The sequence below is a fragment of the Chiloscyllium punctatum genome, chromosome 15, assembly GCF_047496795.1.
Source record: "Chiloscyllium punctatum isolate Juve2018m chromosome 15, sChiPun1.3, whole genome shotgun sequence".
NCBI lineage: Eukaryota > Metazoa > Chordata > Chondrichthyes > Orectolobiformes > Hemiscylliidae > Chiloscyllium > Chiloscyllium punctatum.
The window spans coordinates 4,952,709-4,970,740 of record NC_092753.1 but is presented as its reverse complement, the minus strand read 5'-3'; the positions used below and the strand labels follow the sequence as shown (position 1 = coordinate 4,970,740).

At 42.1% G+C, this 18,032-nt stretch overlaps 1 protein-coding gene across 1 annotated transcript in view; it reads left to right on the top strand.

Annotated features, from left to right (window-relative positions):
• The window catches only part of wwc3 (WWC family member 3), a 193,974-nt gene that overhangs the window by 105,092 nt on the left and 70,850 nt on the right, over positions 1–18,032 (top strand). The window contains exon 5 of the mRNA XM_072584498.1: positions 3,508–3,587. Coding sequence (XP_072440599.1) covers positions 3,508–3,587 — 80 coding nt within the window. The remainder of the gene's footprint in view (positions 1–3,507; positions 3,588–18,032) is intronic.

The following is an 18,032-nucleotide window of genomic DNA, read 5'->3' as shown; positions in this document are numbered from 1 at the left end:
AAGAAAGGTTTTCAGAATGCATTTTAATAGAGGTCCTCAAAATGTTTTGAATGTGGGGGAACTGTTTGCTGCAGTAGCAGAGTCAGTAATCAGAGGATGCAGGTTGAAGGTAGTTGCTGAAAGAACCAGTGAGTGGATAGATTCTTACACAGTGAGTTGTTGAAATCTGCCTGAATGGGCGATGGTAGCGGATCAATATTAACTTTCAAACCTAAATTGGATATGTACTTAAGGGAAAAAATAAATTGCAGGGCCATGGGGAAGCTGCAAGTGAGTGCAGCTATCAAAGAGCTTGGCAGAGGCACAGTGACCTGAATGACTACCTCCTTTGTTGGAATCTCTGAACTCTGTGTCTCCAGAGATGGGCTTACTGAGACTGCCAGCTTACCATTGAGGAAATAAGAGTTCTCGTTTTCAACTGCTCTTAGGATTATATGCAATCTGAGATTGAATGAATGAATGAATGACTGAATGAAAGAAAAGGAATAGATTTGTTAAATTTTAAAGGCAACAGTTTATCCAGCAGCTCAAGCTCACACTAACACATCTCTAAATCCAGTGTTCCAGCACAAGTAACTTCTTTCACACTGGTTGGCTAACTAATATATAGAACATAGAACATAGAAAAATACAGTGCAGTACAGGCCCTTCGGCCCTCGATGTTGCGCCAACCGAAGCCTACCTAACCTACACTAGCCCAATAACCTCCATATGCTTGTCCAATGCCCGCTTAAATGACCATAAAGAGGGAGAGTCCACCACTGATACTGGCAGGGCATTCCATGAACTCACAACCCGCTGAGTAAAACATCTACCCCTAACATCTGTCCTATACCTACCACCCCTTAATTTAAAGCTGTGTCCCCTAGTAACAGCTGACTCCATATGCGGAAAAAGGTTCTCACTGTCAACCCTATCTAAACCCCTAATCATCTTGTACACCTCTATCAAATCTCCCCTAAACCTTCTTTTCTCCAATGAGAAAAGTCCCAAGTGCCTCAGCCTTTCCTCATACGATCTTCCTACCATGCCAGGCAACATCCTGGTAAACCTCCTCTGCACTCGTTCCAGTGCCTCCACATCCTTCCTATAATATGGCGACCAAAACTGCACACAATACTCCAGATGAGGCCGCACTAGAGTCTTATACAACTGCAGCATGACCTCAGGACTCTGGAACTCAATTCCTCTACCAATAAAGCCCAGTACACCATATGCCTTCTTCACAGCACTATTTACCTGGGTGGCAACCTGAATGGGCGATGGTAGCGGATCAATAATAACTTTCAAATCTAAATTGGATTTCTGATCATTAAGGGAATCTCTCTACATTACATTACACATACCGACTGATGTGAAACAAGTTTAAGAAATGTCTGGTTTTTTTCAAAAAAAAAGGCTTGTAATGTACAAATACGGGTGGAATTGTGTGCCTTGGTTTAACTCTGAGAAATCGTAAATCTTGTGCAATGTAAGATGTTAGGAGAAAGTGAGGACTGCAGATGCTGGAGATCAGAGTCGAGAGTGTGGTGCTGGAAAATCGCAGCAGGTCAGGCAGCATCTGAGGAGCAGGAGAGTCGATGTTTCGAGCATAAGCCCTTCATCAGGAATGTGACATGTCGTCCAGTTTGCTCGCTGAATTGCAATTCTAGCTGGACTTTGATTTTTCTGAATTACTATTATAGACACGGCTTCCTTTTTCAAACACCAGCACATAGTTGCACACTTTTCTTTATTTTTTCATTGTTTCTGCCTTTATATTCTCTTTGGTTTATTTTTCAGTGTTTTAAGATGACACCAGAGAGTGGTGACATTATAGATCACTTTTCAATGTAATTTGTAACAAAATACTGTGAAAAGTGCTGTATAGTGTCAATAAATAAATAAACATTTTTCAATAAAATGCATATATAGTGTGTGCATGTACACCTATGTTTTGAATGGCAGCTTTTGAATGGCTTCAGCACTTTATCCCACAAACCCAACTCTTTTCTACCAGGCTCCCAGTTTGTATTCAAGACAAAAAACTGTAGATGCTGGAAGCCAAGGTAGACAAGCAGGAGGCTGGAAGAACACAGCAAGCAGGCAGCATCAGGAAGTGCAGAAGGGGGTAGGGTAAAGAGACAAGGTCTTTTCCCTGAAGTGGGGGAGTCAGAGCTAGAGGGCATAGGTTTAGACTGAGGGGGTAAAGATAAAAACAGCACCTAAGGGGTAACTTTTTCACATAGAGGGTGGTGTGTGTATGGAGGAGGAAGTGGTGGAGGCTGTACAATTACAGCATTGAAAAAGCATCTGGATGGGTATATGAATAGGAAAGGTTTAGAGGGATATGAGCCAAGTGTTGGCAAATGGGACTAGATTAGGTTGGGATATCTGGTCAGCATGGATGAGTTGGACCGAAGGATCTGTTTCCGTGCTGTATATCTGACTCTAAGCCAGTGTTTCAGGTATAACCCTCTTCAGGACTGGAGTTGGGTGTAAAGGGAGCTGCAGAATAGTGGGGAGGGGGGGTGTAGGGTGGTGAGGCTGGGATAGGTGAAGACCTATGGGGGCCATTTTAATTCCCCTTTTCATTATGACCATCCTCTGCCCCCTCCATTGCCATAGAACATCAGACCATAAATTGGAGGGACAACACCTCATCTTCTGCCTGGGCAGCCTACTTGAGGTTGAGTTCTCCAAGTTCAAATAACCTCCCTTCCAATCACCTGACTCCATTCTATTCCTCTGATCAACCCTTCCTTCCCACTACCACCAGATTCATTCCTGTCATCGACCAACCAGGTCGTACCCTCTACCTGTGTTCACCTATCACTACCCCTTCGGTCTTACCTGCAGCTCCCCTTACACCCACCCCCGGTCCTGAAGAAGGGTTACACCTGAAACGTTGACTTATCTACCTCCAGATGCAGCCTGGCTTGCTGTGTTCTTCCAGCCTCCTGCTTGTCTCCCTTTCTGTATTGGTCTTTTATGGCATTATTTCAACGCAAACTTCGGAAAAGTGACATTACCCATGAGGAAAAATGAGCTTGTGCGTAGCCCCACAAGTGATGCCAAAAGGAACAGTCCCTGATGTTGGTTGTATTAACTGGTCGTTGTTAGTGAGGTGGGATAGATGCCAGTGCTTGTATTATTTTGCCCCTCCCAATCTCGGCTTGAAACTTGTCAACCTCTATGTTGACAGAAACTCTGAAATCAGGGCCGAACATTTATAAAGAAGGCTATCGCCCATTCTGAGTGGCCTAACTCTACATTTTTAATAAAGGCGACTTTGCCTTTTTGCTGTTGACTGCTTTTTGACATCATGAGCAAGGAATGAAATCCACATTGTTTCACGGCATCATGCCACTGACTAAACACTAACCCATCCACTGGAACAGTTGGCATGATTTGCCCGTCAGTCTGATGGATTGTGTTTAATTCGTATAATCTGAATTGAAATGACTGGTTACTGTTAGTTGTTGAGGTCTGCCTGCATTTATTGGAAGTGACTTGCTTTGTTATTAGGTTTCCAGACTGAAAAGGGAGTTGGCACAGATGAAAGAGGAGTTGCAGTACAAGGAAAAAGGTGTAGAGACGCTACAGGAGTAAGTGTGATAGTCGTATGTGTTTTTAAAAAAAAATGTTTTAATGTACTATTTTGTCATTCCCAAATTGAGCATTTTTAAATTGTGCATTTTGTTTTAACTGTTTGGTTCTTATTCACTCACACAAGACCACAATATTGTCTGTATGCAAGTGACCAGAACAATGTGAGGAAATACATTCAGCGTTTTCAATTCTTTGCATATTGGATACAAGTTGCACATATGTGTCAGATTGTTAAGCACAAACTGTTTAACCCTTTTGTCAATGAATACTCTTTCTTAAATTTGCAACATACTCTGCTTACAAGTTTGCCAACATTTGATAAAATAACTCTCATTGTGGTGCTGGACGTGCCAGTTTTCAATCAATAACTTCAAGGTAAGGCATTAGTGATCATATTGATGACACGTGGAAGTGATTTGATGCATGAACATAGAACATAGAACAATACAGCACAGAACAGGCCCTTCGGCCCACGATGTTGTGCCGAACTTCTATCCTAGATTAAGCACCCATCCATGTACCTATCCAAATGCCGCTTAAAGGTCGCCAATGATTCTGACTCTACCACTCCCGCGGGCAGCGCATTCCATGCCCCCACCACTCTCTGGGTAAAGAACCCACCCCTGACATCTCCCCTATACCTTCCACCCTTCACCTTAAATTTATGTCCCCTTGTAACACTCTGTTGTACCCGGGGAAAAAGTTTCTGACTGTCTACTCTATCTATTCCTCTGATCATCTTATAAACCTCTATCAAGTCACCCCTCATCCTTCGCCGTTCCAACGAGAAAAGGCTGAGAACTCTCAACCTATCCTCGTACGACCTACTCTCCATTCCAGGCAACATCCTGGTAAATCTTCTCTGCACCCTCTCCAAAGCTTCCACATCTTTCCTAAAGTGAGGCGACCAGAACTGCACACAGTACTCCAACTGTGGCCTAACCAAAGTCCTGTACAGCTGCAACATCACTTCACGACTCTTGAATTCAATCCCTCTGCTAATGAACGATAATACTCCATAGGCCTTCTTACAAACTCTATCCACCTGAGTGGCAACCTTCAAAGATCTATGTACATAGACCCCAAGATCCCTCTGTTCCTCCACCTGACCAAGAACCCTACCATTAACCCTGTATTCCGCATTCTTATTTGTTCTTCCAAAATGGACAACCTCACACTTGGCAGGGTTGAACTCCATCTGCCACTCCTCAGCCCAGCTCTGCATCATATCTAAGTCCCTCTGCAGCCGACAACAGCCGACAACTGTCCACAACTCCACCTATCTTTGTATCATCTGCAAATTTACTGACCCACCCTTCGACTCCCTCATCTAAGTCATTAATAAAAATTACAAACAGCAGAGGACCCAGAACTGATCCCTGCGGAACTCCACTTGTAACTGGACTCCATGCTGAATATTTACCATCTACCACCACTCTCTGACTTCGACCGGTTAGCCAGTTTTCTATCCAATTGGCCAAATTTCCCTCTATCCCATGCCTCCTGACTTTCCGCATAAGCCTACCATGGGGAACCTTATCAAATGCCTTACTAAAATCCATGTACACTACATCCACTGCTCTACCCTCATCCACATGCTTGGTCACCTCCTCGAAGAATTCAATAAGACTTGTAAGGCAAGACCTACCCTTCACAAATCCGTGCTGGCTGTCCCTAATCAAGCAGTGTCTTTCCAGATACTCGTAAATCCTATCCCTCAGTACCCTTTCCATTACTTTGCCTACCACAGAAGTAAGACTAACTGGCCTGTAATTCCCGGGGTTATCCCTATTCCCTTTTTTGAACAGGGGCACAACATTCGCTACTCTCCAGTCCCCTGGTACCACCCCCGTTGCCAGTGAAGACGAGAAGATCATTGCCAACGGTCCTGCAATTTCCTCTCTTGCTTCCCACATAATCGTAGGATATATCCCGTCAGGCCCGGGGGACTTGTCTATCCTCAAGTTGTTCAAAATGTCCAACACATCTTCCTTCCTAACAGGTATCTCTTCTAGCTTATCAGTCCGTTTCACACTCTCCTCTTCAACAATACTGTCCCTCTCGTTCGTAAATACTGAAGAGAAGTACTTGTTCAAGACCTCTCCTATCTCTTCCGACTCAATACACAGTCTCCCACCACTGTCCTTGATCGGACCTACCCTCGTTCTCGTCATTCTCAGGTTTCTCACATACGCATAGAATGCCTTGGGGTTATCCTTGATCCTATCCGCCAAGGATTTTTCATGCCCTCTCTTAGCTCTCCTAATCCCTTTCTTCAGGTCCCTTCTGGCTATCCTGTATCCCTCCACTGCTCTGTCTGAACCTTGTTTCCTCAACCTTATGTAAGCCGCCTTCTTCCTCCTTACTAGACATTCAACCTCCCTCGTCAACCAAGGCTCCCTCACACGACCATTTCTTTCCTGCCTGATCGGTATATACATATCAAGGACACATCGTATCTGCTCCTTGAAAAAGTTCCACATTTCCACCACATCCTTCCCTGACAGCCTATGCTCCCAACGTATGCTCCTCAAATCCTGTCTTACAGCATCGTAATTTCCCTTCCCCCAATTGTAAAATCTTCCTTGTTGTGCGCACCTATCTCTCTCCATAACCAAGGTGAAAGTCACAGAATTGACTTTCAGAAATGCATGCTTGCTGGAAAGCATGCATATGATTTATAAAACAGGAGTGCCAGGAAACAAAGCTGAACATCATCATAAATTGTAATTTCCCCCTTACTCTCGGATGAAGTTTGATTTAAGATGCTGTTTGCTGTATGTTTTTATTTTGCATGTCGATTTCCCATCTCACTTACTGAACAAATGCTTTTGTGGGTTTGCAAATCAGAACTGTCCTCCAAAGTAGCGACTTTTTAAAATGTTTGAAATTAATCCTGAAACTTTCTATTTCAGTGTCAGGAAAGTAGCAGATGTTCATTTTGATGGTTTTCCAGAACATGCACTTACTTTCTTATGGAACAGAGGCAATTGTGGGTTCTGGGACACATTTCCATAACTGGGACTGTGAGCTGGATAGTAGCAACCAGCTAATGGGCCTGGAGCTTGATGGGAATTGCTGTCCCAGGTGGTTTTGTTTTAAGTGATCCTCGAGTAGGGCAGGCCAAGTGTTCAACTTGCTCTTCGGTGTTTCATTCTGAGAAAGAATCATTCCACAGGCATTACATCTCTTGTGTAAATTAAGGCCTGCTTTACTTTGGCATCTGTGAGGGATGCCAGAGAATAGACATCTCAACTTCTGATATTGCCATTGAATCTTGCACAGGATTGTGCACGTGATGTCTGAGCTGTTACACTTTGCTTCCATTTTACACTTTCAAAGCAATACTGAGTGCAAAGTGTATCTATTTCTTTCTCCCCTTTCGTAAAGCCCCACACCCCCAACCCATGCTGACTGGTTTGCAGGGTTTTTGTTGTCTAATCTGCTGGTCTTGCTGGGGGGACGTTCCCTGTCTTTGACTTAATAATCGGTCTTCCCCATGAATCTCAGATGAACATTCTTTACTGCATTTAGTTGCATGTTTTTATGTCCTTAACATTTCTCAAATTTTAGAACGAGTTTAGAAAGGAGTATAAAGTGATTTAAGTGCGTGACTGTGAGTGTATCATATCCCACAAAGCTATGGAAAGGAAATGAAATTTCTAGACTGGTATGTAGGGTGTGCATTAACCGTTTGACTTGATTCATTATTGTCATCACATGTACCAAGGTACCGTGAAAAGTTTTGTTTTGCATACTTTACAGGCAGATCATGCCATACAAAGTGCATTAGAGTCATAGAACAGAGCAAAGAATACCATGTTACAGCTGCAGAAAAGACGCATAGAGAGCGAGATCAATGTTAAATTTTAAATTAATGGAACTGTAACTATGAATGATGTTAAATATCCAACAACAGAGTAAGATTGGGGAAGGTGATGTTATCACTGGACTGTTAACCTGGATAATATTCTGGGGACCTGGGTTTGAATCCCACCATGGCAGATGGTTGAATTTGAATTCAGTAACTATCTGGAATTAAGAGTCTAATGATGACCATGACTCCATTGTCGATTGTCAGGAAAAACCCGACTGGTTCACTAACCTCCTTTTATGGAAGGAAACTGCTGATCTTACCTGGTCTGGTCTACATGTGACTCCAGACCGACAGCAATGTGGTTGACTCTTAACAGCCCCCTGGGTAACTAGGGATGGGCGATAAATGCTGCCTAGCCAGCGATGCCCTCATTCTGTCAATGAATAAAGGATGTAGCTTTTTGTTGAGAGAGGGGAGGGTTTCTTTGTACTATGTGTTAGACTCAATCAAGAGTTTGCTGCCCCAGTGCAGAATGAATCCTAACTTGGATTAGATTTTGGTAAAAAGTAAATGGTTGGCCTACTTGTAAGGAAGATATTGGTGAGCCGGGGCCACGGGATAATTAGGCTCAGTGAAAGAACAGAGCAGGGTAACAATAATTTGAGAAGAAGGAAACGCAGTAGTAAATGAAAGGGACATCTGCCAAATTAACTGCCCAGTTGCTGTGTAGATCAGGAAATGGTCAAACTAGAGAGTGAATGAACAAACAAGCCAGTTTGCTGAATTCTGGGCTTCCACAAACAAATGGACAGATTAGACCAAATTCGATAGCGCTGTTCGTAGAGAAGGAATTCTGAAGAAAGATTAAAAACACCGAAAAGAGAAATCGCAAGTGAAGTGTGAGAGAAAAGGAGCAAAATGCTTTCAAGGTAAGAAAGTTTCTTTTGTTGTATTCATTCTGAGATGCAAATTGAGGTAGGGTTGCTGGAAGATGAACATACGGTAAAGCAATAGTGAAAAAACTACTCGAATATTCAGCATTTGAAGTCAAAAGGAAGGTGGATCTTAAAATGGAGGATATGTTAAACAAGAGACAATTGACTGAGAGATTCTATTCAAATATTCCAGTTAGCAAACCACTGAGGATTGACTGTTGACATCCAGAACTAACAGGGAAGCAGCAGAAAAGAGGCTATGACTGTCTTTTCTAAACTTCAGTGAATGGGAAATGTCTGCCAGAGAACTGGGGGATGTCAAATATGATCTGACTCTACAAAACAAGACAGATGAGAAAGGACATTCTTGGTCACTAGGATTACTTCACTATGTAAGCTGCCAGTCTGGAGTATGGGTTGGAATTATGAAGCAAGAAAAGAAACTTGAGTTGACCTTGTTTGGAGGGACATGCAGATTTCTAAAGGGATCTTGAATTTGACCAATTTCCATGTAAACATTTGAATATTTAATCAAGTGGAACAGTTGAGGTTATATGGATTTTCCAAAAAGCATTTCACAAGGGACTCCAAAAGGATCCTGTGACTCAAATGATGGTGCAGTATGTTAAGGGAATGTGTATCGTGGAGATGCAGAAGGAAGCCATTTGTCCTAATATGTCTGCACAGGCTCTTCAAATGACCAGCATTACCCAGGACCACTCTCCATCGTTTTCCCCTTACTCTTTCCCATTATTTTTATCCAAATATTCATCCAATACCCTCTGAATGCCTCAGTTGAACAGGTCACCACCACACTTCCAGGGAGTCGTTTCACACTGACGGTACGAGAAACAATTTTTCTCATCTTTCATGTGCTTCTTTTGCAAATCACTTTAAATCTGGTTAAATCTCAGCTGTCTGGTCCTTTATCCTTTTCAGAGTGGAAACAGTTCCTCCCCATCGACTCTACCTAACTCCCTCAAGATTTCGGACACCCATATCAGATCTCCTCTCTGTCGTCTTCTCTCCAAAGAGAAAATTCCCAACTTCTTTAATCTATCCACCTAACTGAAGTTTCTCATTCCTGGAACCAGTCTTGTAAATCACTTCTGTGCTCTCTCCAGCACATTCACATCTTTCCTACAAGATGGAACCCACAACTGTGTACAGTACACCAGCTGGGGTCTAACAAGTGTTTTACACAAGTTCAAAAGCACCTCCTTGTTCTTGTACTCTGTGCCCATACAAAATAAGCCAAGGACAATGTATGCTTATGAACTTTTTTCTTCACCTGTCCCACCTCCTTCAGTGATCTGTACACGTATACGTCCAGGTCCCTCTGCTCCTGCACCCCTTTAGAATTGTACTCCTTACTTTATATTGCCTTACAATGTTCTTCTGACCAACGCTTATACTTCTCTGCATAGAATCTCATCTCCCACTCCTCCAACTTGTCTACCACTCTTTGAAGTTCTACACTGTCCTGATTACAGGTTACAGTTCTTCCAAGTTTTGTGCCATTGAAGTTGTCCCCTGCAGACCAAGATCTAAGTCAGTAATATACATCAGGAAAAGCAAAGGCCCCAATACAAACCCCTGGGGAACTCCACTGCAAACCTGCCTTAAGCCTGAAAAATATTCATTGACTGTTACACTCTGTTTCCAATTACTCTGTCAAATCTGCATCCACGTTTATACCATGACTATTATTTCCCCCTCGGGTCTGTTGTGTGGTGCAGTGTCAAATTCTTTCTGGGTGTCCAAATACACCAACAGTCACTCTCTCACCAAACCTTTCTCTTACCTCTTCAAAAAAAGCCAGTGTGTTTGTTAAAATGATTTCCCCTTCAGAAATCCATTCTGAAAACTCCTTGAAAGTCATAATGAATGGTGTACCTGTGTTTGTGTCACTTCAGTATTTGTGTAAACTTTGTACTTGGGAGCACAGAGAACCATTTTGAAATCTGTTGACAAAGCAAATTTAGGAGCAGAGAGAAATCACAACTATTGAAAGACTGGTGGAGAGGGTAGCAAAGTGGGGCAGATAAGTGGGAGATAGTTTCTCTCCTCTAAACTGTTAAATATCCAGAAAATAGCAATGGTGAATGGAAATGTTTGTTAAATAGTGTGTAGCAGACACCTTGATTATGTGGACTTATAGAACAGAAAGAAAGAAATTTTGATCATTAGTTTTGTATACAGAGACATCAGTTATAAAACTGTCACATTACGGCTGTACAGAACATTGGTTAGGTCACTTTTGGAATGCTGTGTGCAGTTGTGGTCTCCCTGCTATCGGAAAGATGTTGTGAAACTTGAAAGGATGCACAAAACATTTACAAGGATGTTGCTAGGGTTGAAGGGTTTGTACTATAGGGAGAGGCTGAATAGGCTGGGGCTGGTTTCCCTGGAACATCGGAGGCTGAGGGGTGACCTTATAGAGGTTTATAAAATCATGAGGGGCATGGCTAGGGTAAGTAGACAAGGCCTTATTCCCAAGGTGGGGAAGTCCAGAACTAGAGGGCATAGGTTTAGGGTGAGAGGGGAAAGATTTAAAAGAGACATAAAGGGAAAGTGTTTGACACAGGGTGGCACAGTGGCTCAGTGGTTAGCACTGCTGCCTCAGCGCCAGGGACCCAGCTTTGATTCCAGCCTCAGGTGACTGTCTGTGTGGAGTTTGCACATTCTCCCTGTGCCTGTGTGTGGATTTCCTCCGGTTTTCTCCAACAATCCAAAAGATGTGCAGGTTAGGTGAATTGGCCATGCTAAATTGCCCGTAGTGTTAGGGGTATTAGTCCAGGGTAAATATAGGGTAGGGAGATGACTCTGGATGGGTTACTCTTCGGAGAGTCGGTGTGGACTTGTTGGGTCAAAGGGCCTGTTTCCATACTGCTAGGAATCCAATCTAATCACTGAGGGTGGTGCGTGTATGGAATGAGCTACCAGAAGAATTGATGGAGGATAGTACAATAAAAATTGAAAGGCATCTGGATGGTTGTATGAACAGGAAGAATTTAGAGGGATATGGGCCAAGAGCTGGCAAATGGGACCAGATTAATTTAGGATATCTGGTCAACATGGACGAGATAGACTGAACAGTGTGTTTCCGTGCTGTATAACTCTATGATTCTGTAAGAAGATACTGAATATATAGGAACTCATTGGCTCATATGAATGTAGTGTTAGGTTCAGTGACATCAATTTGTGAAGTTTAGTTTTCCAAACTATGCTGGATATAAACTGCTTTGTAATTAGCTTAATACCCATCAATATTTGCATGTATTGCATGACACCATCACTTTATTTTCCAAAACCTCAGTGATACTGAGAAAAGAATGTAGATTTTTGTTTTTCAGCTGGAGGCATTTACCAAACCTCAAGGAGGGCCACATTGTCTCTCACATGGAAAACTGTTTTGATTATCTGTCTGCCGGGCAGATTGAGCATTAGTCCTCACATAGATTTTGTAAAAAAATACTGCGAATGGTGGTAATCTGAAAAGAACAGTGATTGCTGGAGAACCTCTGCAGGTCTGACAGCATCTGTGCCGAGAAATAGAGTTAAAGTTTCGAGACCAGGGTGATTGTTCTTCACTTCTGTTCTGTGTCTGATTGAGGATTAGTCGTCCTGTGACATATGAAAATGAGGATCAATAACAGACCGGGCCTCACCATTCACCCTGAACCGACAATATGTTACACACTTTGTGGCATCTGTACAATTTTTTCAGTACTGGTCTTTGTTTTTTTTTTCTCTCTAACTTTAACTTTATTTGGGGTCTGGCCAGTATACTTGAATGGAATGAGTGATTTTTGGGATCATTGGTTTTCAAAGCTGTCAATATCTGGGGATTTCCACACCACATGGTCTATATCTGCTCTAGGCTAATTAATAAAGATCACTTGTTCTGAATAATCGCCACCTCCATTACTCTTGTATCGTTCACTTTGTTTACCAAGCTTTTGGTCACTTAACACAATTTGTCCTCTTTTGACTTTGTGTCAATTTTTATCTGATTCCATTCCTGCAAAGTTCCTGGAGTGTTTTGGCATAGGAAAGGTGCTGTGTGAATGTACTTCATCGTTGTTCCATTTTGGTTTTGAAAATAATTAGTGTGGAATGTACGTTTCTGGGACATTTGAGGTTTAGGAATTGTTTGAATATTGGGAGTTAAAACTTTCATACCAATCACAGGATTGGTTCCTGTACCGTCGCAAATGAATTAGTGATGTACATAGTTATGTTTGGTTTGCGTAGACTGGGGCAGTTGTTGCAATCCAAAAGCAAAGCGTTATGCAGAATGCTTTGACATGATGACGTGCAGCTAAGTTATTATGTGCTATTAATTGTTCCAGCTTGGTGATGCCCTGCTTATGGTTAGACTGCAAATTGCAAGGATCAGACTCAACGTTTTAAAGCAACATTGTATCTCGTTTTAGGCATGGCATAACCCAGCTCTCGCAATTACCCTGAATGATAATTTCCCTCCCACCTTAGAAAGGACAAGTTAACGTGTCAGCTTGTGGCGTGCATGCCAACTACGAGTTGATCAAGCTGTAAAAATTTGTGAACAAACATTTATTTTGTGTCGAGAGTGTGTTGCTGGAAAAGCACAGCAGGAGAATCGACGTTTCGGGCCCGAATTCTGATGAAGGGCTTTGGCCCGAAACGTCGAGTCACCTGCTCCTCAGATGCTGCCTGACCCGCTGTGGTCTCCCAGCACCACACTCTCTCAAGTCTAATCTCCTGCATCTGCAGGTCTCAGCTTCTCCTAACTTACTTTGTGTCTTCAATGTTGTAAAACATCCCAGGGTATTTTAGTGGAGTATAATGAGACAAAATTGGCACTAACCCATACAAAAGATGTTCGGAAAGTTGACCAAAATCTTGCTGTAAAGAAGTATTAAGGTGAATGTCTTAATGAAAAAATATACAATCGATACTTTAAGAAAGGTGCTAAGGAGTATGATGATTTGAAAAGGCAATTGGTATTTGACTGTCTGCTTTTCCGAAAACTATTTTGTTGAGTCCCTTCTTAGCACTTCCTTCCCTGACACATTCTCTGATGGTGATTTATAAGAGCCAATTGTGCTCTGATGTCCTGTTGAAAGCACGCTGCAGAGTCCAAGTACATGGAACTTGTTAATTATAGTATACTCCCAGGTTAGGTCATCTCCCCTCCACGGCTATGGGGAAAGTACTCGGATGTTGGACTGTTTGGGTAGTTTAAGAAAGGTGAAGGGAATTGTAGACCAGTTAGCCTAACACCTGTTGCCAGGAATTTAACTGAGTCTGCAATTAAAGTTAGAGTGACTGAACGCTTTTGGACATTTTCAGCTCTCAAGGAGAGCGCGAGTATATATTTGTAGATTATACCTAACTAATCTGATTTTGAGGTAACTAATGTGATGGACAGTGTAACTCTCTATATGGACTTTCAGAGGCATTTGATAAAGTCGGTTAGAAGAGACTGTTGGCTAAATTTGTCGTTCATGGCACTAAGTGTTCCCAAGCCTCCAGGATTGGACTACAGTCTCCAGGAATCAGTCAATCTTCTGTGCACTAACCTGAAAAAAAATTGGCAGATTATATGCTTTTTGTCATTTTCTTTGAATATTTCAAGTAACTGGATACAAAAGTAGTGAACATATTGGGGGGGAATTTTGTTTGGCTGATAATTGAGTGTCATCCCAACTGGCTAATGAGTCTTTGTGCTTTCTGATTAGTGGTGGAAGGCAGAATGCTACAAGGATGGGTGGTTTGGATGACTAACAGCTATCATGTGATGAGACCTCCAGGAGTAGATTGAGTCACAGTTCGCAACCTTAAACGGAAGGCAAATGGTTGGACTGATTAGCAATTTGGCAGAGCCACAGGAGATGGAGGTTGGGGTTGATGGAAAGGTAATTTAATTAGCAGTGTGTTACTGGGGAGGTGTCCCGCATGGATCTGTGTTGGAGATATTTTCTTTTTTTTTTCCACAAGTTTATAAAAGAAAACTAAAAAAAAGACCCAAGTATAAACATTGATATACAGTTAAATCTTAAATAAATGATAACCAAAATCTATCAGCCAAGAAAACAGTAATACCTAGAGAAAAAAAAGACAAAACTCAACTAACTACTCGTCCAACTTACACTCTGGTTAATTGTATCATTAAAATTCTTACATTATTCAAGAGAAAAAAATAAAATCCAACGGATAACACATAAATTGAGCAGTGATATACATGCTCAGAATGTGTTAACATCAGATCATAACACAACCCATATTTATCCAAAACATCCCGAGCATAGAGCATATAAAATTCACAAAAATAAAAGCTCTTTAGTACATTCAGATCAATCTAATAAAAAATTCTAAAACGTATTTAAATGGAGATCTTCCTTTCCAAAAAAAAACCATCATAACCTCCCCCAACCAGTGCCCCACCCTTGACCCAGGTACCCCACGATAGGATAAAGAAAATTCAAGTATACCACTGAACTAGAACTAACTGAGTACCTTATTCCCCCCACCCCCCCCAACACCAACACCTGGATATATTAGGTAATGTTAATACCATAGTCATTTTTACAGAAGACTGAACTGTATAAATTTAGTACTAAGCCACTAATTACATTAAATAAAAACTATTTTTAGTTGATTTGGTGAGTGTGGTGAGGGAGGGTGGCCCACTTTGCCTAGGTCTTGGGAGGAGCACTATAGACTCAGACTTGCTGAGTCGCCGCCATCTTGGATCTCCCGGAGAGATTTTCCAAACTACCTGTCTCGCAGTGTTATACTCTGGAGCAGGTGGGTCTTGAACCTGGAACTCCTGGTTCAGAGGTGTGGACGCTACCACTACGCCACAAGGGTCCTTCTGTGTTGGATTCTCAACGATTCACAAGTCATTAATGACTTTCTGCAATTATTAAAGTCACAAATCCAAATTTGCTGATGACGTGAAGATCGGCAGCATGGTAATTGTGTAAAGAGAGGTAAATCATGATACAGAGGTTGACCGATAAAACAATGGGCAAAACTACAGTTTATTTTAATGTAAGTAAATGTGAGGTCTTTGGCTTTGAGTGCAAAATGCATGGAATAGGGCACTTTCTAAATGGTGAAAAATTAAGCACTGCTGGTCCTGAAAGACATGAGGATCCAGGTTGATAATCGCTAGATGGCTCAGTAGTTAGCACTGCTGCCTCACAGCACCAGGGACACGGGTTCGATTTCAGCCTCGGGCGACTGTCTGTGTGGAGTTTGCACATTCTCCCCGTGTCTGCGCGGGTTTCCTCCAGGTGCACTGGTTTCCTCCCATAATTCAAAGATGTGCAGGTCAGGTGAATTGGCCATACTAAATTGCCCAGCGTGTTCAGGGATGTGTAGGTTAGGTACCTTAGTCGGGGGTAACTGTAGAGGAATGGGTTTGGGTGGGATACTCTTAGAAGGTTGGTGTGGACTTGTTGGACCAAAGGGTTTGTTCCACACTGTCAGGGACAAATGCAAAAATGATCAAAAGTACACATGAAATGCTGACCTCTTAGCAAGAGAACTAAAGTACAAGGGAAGCAGTAGGGTCTTGTTGCTTGGTGTTAGTGTCCATACCTTTGGGCCAGAAGGTCCTCCTTGTCCCAGAAATATGTCTTAGATATCTGAGCAGGGAGATGAAAATAGCCATCAGGAGAGAAGTTATGATTTGGTTACACAAAACTTCAATTTTTTCACACTTGGACAAGTGAGCGAGACTCTTAGTGCCACAGCTCAGTTTGTTTTTTGATCTCTGCGGCATGTGGTTATATGTTTCACAGAATGCTGCCTGGAAACTGGACTTCAATTACCAGGAGAAATTTCACCAACGGAGGTTGAGTTCCCCGAAATTCAGCATCTGAAGGGGTGGTCTTAATATAATTTTTATAAGATATTCAGAGAAGGAGCCAATATTGATTGGAAGCACTGTTAATGTGGAGTACAGGATTGAGTGCATAGTCAAAAACAAAAGCTAGACATTTCGGAAGTGAAATTGGGAAAGACATTGCAAGCACAGGGTGGGAGAAGTATGGATCATCCTTGTGCAAATTGACATTACACAAATTGTTAATTTTAAATCTGGGATTGATCAATATTTGTCAAGGAAATGTATTAAGGGGTTTGGGGCAAAGGTAGATCTGCAGAGTTATGTCACAGATTGGCCACATTCTTGTTGATTCGTGAGACTGTCTGGCCAGTTTCTTTTCTTTGTGTTCCTACGTTGTGTAGAAGCTCTTTCAGAAAGCATGCACTGGGACAATGGGTCAAATGGCCGCCTCCTGGTTTGTAAGATTTTACAACTTTTTTCTGCGTCAATTTATGAAGTTGACGACCTGATTGCCTTTAACAAATGCCGCAACAATGAATATTACTATTCAGGAATCTAAACCCTTGTTGCTGATGTTTTCACACCTTCCCATCTGTTTCTTGGAAGAATCTATTTGTCACTCCATTGATTTCCTTTCGTTTGGAAGGTGTTGAGAGCTGTCCTACGTCACTTCTTCCAGATCATCTTTCATCTGTCTTCATTGATAAATTTAAGTGGACGATCTCAAGCTTGTCTGTAAACAAAGGAGAAGTGCTTGACTGTTCGCACTCCAGGCTCTGTATCAAACATGTTTTTAATACCAACCATGCAGAAACACAGCGCTTTTGAAGATGATCAGAGGAAAACTTTGTTTGTAATCTGTTTGAACAGAGACTGAGGCATCAGTACTAACTTGGGAGTCGACCGCTGATCAATTAGTCACATCGGGTAGCAGTTGTATTTCAGTAGGCACTTTGGCTGTGGGCATTTTGAATAGATGGAAGTTTCAAGCTACTTTGTAGTAACTGTATTGCCATCTCATGTAAATTAGGGTCTTGGGATCATACAACATTTGGTTAGGTGGGGGCAGGGGATAGTGGTAGTGGCTGTTCCTCTGGCCAGACATTCTGAATTCATGTCTCACTTGCCATAGGGGTGTATACAAACATATTTTAAAAAAAATTAGACTTAAAAAAAATTAGGCCCCCAAGCTGTTAAATGTACTGGCAGGGCCTTGAGAGGGAGAAGAAAGAAGTGTAGAAAAGTACCATTGTAATTAAGATATCAGAAACTACTTTATCATTTACATTAGGGTCTCTGATCTTGCAGATGCTCCCGATTTGAAAAATTAATCCATAATCCAAAGAGTGAGAAATGATTTTGTGAGGCTGACTAGACGTCTCCCATTCCCCCCAGTCCTGACTCCAGTCATCTGCTGTCCAATGGAGTACCTTCTGATAGGCCCGCTGAGTAAAATATGGATATAGTGAAGATAATTGTGATTGTCTCAATATTTGTGAAGTATTTTTAATCAACACCAAGGACCTGAATCTTTATCCGGCGGTGTCAACAGGAAAATGACACTCTAAAAATGAAGGAACTACCCAAAGTTTGTAATCCCTGAGAAGGTTGGTTCTTGTGGCACAGTGGTAGTGTACCTACCTCTGGACCAGGAGGCTTGAGAGTTGAAGTCCCACCTAATCCAGAGGGTGTAGTGGCATCCCTTTCCAGGTTGATTGGAAAATATCTGTACCCGTTCCAGTGAGCTGAGGGAAGGGCTCACAATGACCATGGAAGGAGTGGGCTCAATAGACTGAAAGGATTTTCTTTTGTTCCAGTTAGTCTGCATTTATATAGTGCCTGCCTT